The following is a 5,755-nucleotide window of genomic DNA, read 5'->3' on the forward strand; positions in this document are numbered from 1 at the left end:
GCAGCAGCAGCAGCAGCAGCAGCAGCAGCAGCAGCAGCAGCAGCAGCAAATATAGTAGTAGTAGTAGTAGTAGTAGTAGCACAAGCAGAAGAAGGAGAAGAACAAGGAAGAGGAGAAGAAGGAGAAGAAGAAGGAAGAGGAGAAGAAGGAGAAGAAGAAGGGGAAGAAGAAGGGGAAGAAGAAGAAGAAGAAGAAGAAGAAGAAGAAGAGGAAGAAGAAGAAGAAGAAGAAGAAGAAGAAGAAGAAGAAGGAAGAGGAGAAGAAGGAGAAGAAGGAGAAGAAGAAGGGGAAGAAGAAGGGGAAGAAGAAGGGGAAGAAGAAGAAGAAGAAGAAGAAGAAGAAGAAGAAGAAAAAAAAAAAAAAGAAGAAGAAGAAGAAGAAGAAGAAGAAGAAGAAACCACTTATTCTAATTTTTGTGAGAGTATGTGTAGTGGACGACAGGATTTTGGTGATGATGACAAAAATTATGGCGGAAGGTTAATGGCGACAGTGATGGTTGAAGCGCTGGTGGGGTGGGTGTTGATTGCGGTAATGATACAGTGAATGCAAAACGAAAGACGATTCATTGGTTGAGTTAAATTAGGGAGTAATTATATAGTAGTGGATGCATAAGAGTTGGATGTTCTTGGGAATGTGATGTGACGATGATAGTTCAGCTCTCTTCCTGTTTTCGCCTTCAGTAAACGTCGTATTCATTTGTTAAGTAGCCAAAATGACAAGGATGAGTTAACAAGGAAATGTAACCAGTCTAAAAATAGCTGGGAAGCTTCACAAATTAATTAAGTTTCCATTATTTTATTTTATTTTATCTTAACTGAAAATAACTGCGTAATGATGTCCTATCGTTTGTTGAATCTTGTTGTAGAATTTCGTCACGTCATTTATTTTCGTTTGTTGACAATTTACTCTACAGGTTTATATGACTGCTCATCACACTTTCAAGATGGCTGATCTTAACAGACAAGTTGTTACTCATTCCCTTATGTCTTTGAAAATTCCTTGCTATCGCTGGTTCCTCCTTGCAACCGCATTCTATATATTCAGTATTTATCATTTGCCTTTAGCACTGTTCACTGATATTTATCACCATTAATTCATTTTTTAAAAAGATAATTGTATCATTTTATAGTCTACAGCTGCTCTTTGAGACATTACGACATTATTACTTTATTTACGAACACTTGGTGATTATTACTATAATTACAAAAGCATCCATTGTTATTGATGAGTTTAATTCCTTTTTATAGAAGCTTTATCCATACGTCTGATGCTTTCTTGATGTTTTTGTACCAATTACACCTAACCCTCTTGAATAATTCTCTTTTGTCTTGCTGTTTTCATTTTTTCACTTATATCATGACGCTTTGTTATTATCACTTGACGCTGTTAACTACTGCTGTTTGCTCCTTCTTGCGACTTGTCGCTCTTCATCACTTCTGATTAAGCTATATATCACTGCCTGTCATTTTCTGTTTAAAGTTCGTCTTATAAAAACTTAATATATCGCAGCTTCTTTATTGTACATGAAAACCAGTGAATTAGTCTAACGGATTATGGGAGAGATATTCAAATTTAAATGCACCAAAACAACATTTTCAACGAAGAAATTTGTCATTTGTTAACGGCCGTCAATTATATTCAATAATTATTGATGCTGAATGTTCAATGAGTATGTATGTATGTATGTATGTATGTATGTATGTATGTATGTATGTATGTATGTATGCATGTATGTATGTATGTATGTGTGTGTATGTGTGTATGTATGCATGTATTCAAATATGAAATAGAAACAGCACTAGTGTATATATATATATATATTCACACACACACACACACACACACACACACACACACACACACACATATATATATTCACACACATCTAGAAGAAGGTGATTCTTTTCCACTTACCAAAGTGAATAGAACTTTGGTCATAAGAAATTTGATGTCATCAGATGGTATCAAACGATCATTGAGTATTTTGACCCAGAATCGGATTTTGACCCAGAACCTCTGGTGTTTCAGCAGACGTGGCCAAGTCATTACCCGTCATCTCTTCCTGGCTTCCAGCTTAACTCTTCTGTCTTCAGCAAGAAACTCTTTCAGTTGCCTCTCTCATCCTGCACAGAGCCACTCTTCGCTTCTTTCCTCTCATTCCGATGATTGCAAGCATTCACCATACCGATTGTACAGGGAATCCTCTACAACCAATCTCGACTGTGAAAAGCCCTTCTCCTTTGCAATCCTGCTGAAGGTTTTCGTAATTTGGCATGTTTCCATTCAAAGGCCTCATCACATATATCTTCCTATGGGACTGGAAGCTGGATCAAGACTATTTTCCTTGCTTTTTCAGAATACAAAATACATCTGGCCTCAGGAACATAAGTTCTATTACCGTTTACCTTAGTTTTCTTTTAGTTCTAATTTTCTCGTGATATTTTCTCGTTTTTCCTCGTATTTACTCATGGAGATGGAGTAGCAATGTCATTGGAACCTGATCAATTGCCGGATCGTACTACTATGCTATACAAGCCAGTACAACCACTTCCTTATCGAAAATAAAACTTGAAGTAACTCATATATCGCTCATTAACGCTTCATTAACGTTTACGCTGATACAAGCAACAACGAACGATCACCATAGAAATTCATACATACATACATACATACATAAATCCATCCATCCATCCATCCATCCATCCATCCATCCATCCATCCATACATACATACATACATACATACATACATACATGTGTGTATGTATGTATACTTATATATGCATACAAATATGTGTGTGTGTGCGCGTGCGTATAGAAGTGTGTGTGTGTGTGTGTGTGTGTGTGTGTGTGTGTGTGTGTTTAAAAACGAGTCACGTCATGACACTTGTCCTGCACTAATGCTATTTTCAGACGCCATTCAATGAAACCTTTTGTTTTTGATATAATTTTCCACCGATAAACAAAACAAGTAAATTAGCGCAGCTGACTTTAATGTCTTTTTGAACAAAGTTTTATAGGCGAATATAGACACCTCTACGCATTAGGAAGTTATACATACACACACACACACACACACACACACACACACACACACACACACACACACACACACATGTGTATGTATGTATCTATGTATGTGTGTGCGTGTGAGTGTGTTTGTGTGTGTGTGTGTTTGTATGTGTGTGTGTGTGTGTGTGTGTGTGTGTGTGTGTAGCAGATAAAGAATGGAGATCTTAGTATTACATGTATCGCACAGGTTTCAGCTGTGCAATGATAATTTCATGTCAATTGCACAGTATTAATTGTATGTATATATAAAGTATCTCACAGAAGTATGTACAACCCTAAAGAATTGTCACAACCTGCGTCACGCTGAATCTCCCCGAGAACTACGTTAAGGGTACACGTGTCTGTGGAGTGCTCAGCCACTTGCCCGTTAATTTCACGAGTAGGCTGTTCCGTTGATCAGATCAACTGGAACCCTTGTCATCGTAACCGACGGAGTGCTACGAGACGGATTCAAAACACATTCGACCGTTATTTTTAGCAAATTATATAACTTCATAAATGACTTATTCCTGTTACGTAAAATATCAGTGAAGTTCTGAGGTGTATTTCATTCAGTGATGCACAAGGTAGGGCTGACATATAATTTCTTGTTAGCCACGGAAGCATTTGCTTATTTAGAAAATAACTTTCTACATATCATATTAAAAAGAAACAGGAAACAACGAAGCCGTTGAACCTCTGCATTCTATTTAGTACTTCAGTCTTCTGCATTGCCGTGGTGGGGAAGTTTGCATGCTTTTTATGATTCTGAGTGTTATACCGGCGGAGAATTTAACCTACTTTGTGGCATAGCTCAGACTTTGCAGATTGTTTGAATCGGATAGGGCAGCTACTTTTATATACTTATATTTACTGTCGTCGAAAGTATGCCTCGTTTAAGGGAGGGACGACGAATTCGGTTAGCGCACAAGGCGGTCAAAACCACGACATACCACTGAATCAACTGGGCAACTTTAGTCATGTTGGATAGATTACTGTATGGAAGCCAAACTAATGGGTCGTCCACGATATGTGGGATTTGTTGTGGGGTTAGCAGCTTTACACTGTAAAGCAAGACCCTCATCGACCGTAGAAACGTCGTTGAAGAAAGGAAAGTAGATCATATTCTGAGCATCGGAAATGTCCACAAGGAAGCCAAGAGAGGGTCTGTGAATTAGAAAGAATACTCTTTGCTGTATTGGTCTTCACTGGCTGTTGTTAATTAAATTATTGTATTAACATTAATTTTTGATATTATTTAGTTGACGTTGGGCTGGTCAGAAACGATACAAAAAATATCGTGGGCCATGTCAGAAAAAAAAATTTCTGCTAGATTGATTTAATCGACTCTACTTAAAGATCGATATTGTTGATGTTTCTTGTGTTTGTCGTTCTTGCTTTTACGGTTGTCATTGTTGATGAAGAATCTCAATCTCGCTCTCACTCTTTCGTCTTTATTCATTCATCAAAAATGTTTATCTGTCACTTGCATTATATTTCAGTCTTTATTTTTTAACTTGTTTAACCTCTATCTAACTTTCTTCATTCACCTTGGTTGTCAATAATTCTCCTCAGTGATTTGAATTTCACACTTTATCTTACCTCCCAACCCTATCCACAAGACACACACGCATACATACACACACAAACACGCACACATACAGACTCGTACTGTCCACAATCCCCCGTGCCTCCCACTCACACGCCTACACACTGAAACACACAAAGACATTAAACAGTTTCTATTTATACTATATCTCTATAACAATCTCTCTTTCTCTCTCTCTCTGTTTATCTATTTTTCGCTCTATATGTATGTATGTATGTATGTATGTATGTATGTATGTTTATCTATCTATCTATCTATCTATCTATCTATCTATCTATCTATCTATTTATCTATCTATCTATCTATCTATCTATCTATCTATCTATCTATCTATCTATCTATCTATCTATCTAAGATAGCATACTTAACGCACAGACATAAATACTCTATCTCTGTCTGTCTGTCTGTCTGTCTGTCTGTCTGTCTGTCACTCACTCGCTCTCTCTCACCCCCACCCAGACACAGCTTCAAAATAATTTCTATTGTTCACTTTATCGGCAAAAAAATATCCTGTTTGATTCTCATTCACAGGAAAATATATAAATATTTATACAAAAATAAGTAAACTAGTAAGTCAATAGAAATATATACAAATGAGTAGAATATATTTTAAATTAGAATATGTTCGCCGACGTCCCATGTCCCAAGGTCACCTCAGCTAGACCGGAAGCAGTTTTCTCTCTCTTTCTCACTCTACCCCTACCCCCCTCTCTCTCTCTCTCTCTCACTCCCTCTCTCTCTCTGTACTTCTGTCACTCTCTTGCCCGTTTTAACAATATTTTTTTCTTACCCAGTAAATCATTCTCTTTCGTTGCAGCGGCTTTTCAACCTATTTTTAATTTCACCGCGCTCTGTCACTGTCTCTGTCTCTCTGTCTGTCTCTCTGAAATTCTCCCTCATCTCTCTCACCCTCTCTCTCACTCCCCTTCTCCCCCCTCCCCCTCTCCCCCCTCTCTCTCTCATACACACACACTACTCTCACGCTCTTTCACTCCTTCTCTGTCTATTCGTCTCTAAATTTTATTCCAGGAATTGTCAATATTCTTACCTGTTCTCTCTGTCCCTGTCATTCGGCCACCTTCTCCCTCCCTCCTTC

At 37.8% G+C, this 5,755-nt stretch overlaps 1 protein-coding gene across 1 annotated transcript in view; it reads left to right on the plus strand.

Annotated features, from left to right (window-relative positions):
- Positions 1-91: 91 nt before the first annotated feature.
- LOC106880222 (uncharacterized) overlaps positions 92-5,755 on the plus strand; it is a gene marked incomplete at its 5' end in the record, with an annotated part of 61,697 nt that continues 56,033 nt past the window's right edge. Inside the window, one exon of the mRNA XM_052968093.1 lies at positions 92-421. Coding sequence (XP_052824053.1) covers positions 92-421 — 330 coding nt within the window. The remainder of the gene's footprint in view (positions 422-5,755) is intronic.

This window comes from Octopus bimaculoides, chromosome 5 (assembly GCF_001194135.2).
Source record: "Octopus bimaculoides isolate UCB-OBI-ISO-001 chromosome 5, ASM119413v2, whole genome shotgun sequence".
NCBI classification, from domain to species: Eukaryota; Metazoa; Mollusca; class Cephalopoda; order Octopoda; family Octopodidae; genus Octopus; species Octopus bimaculoides.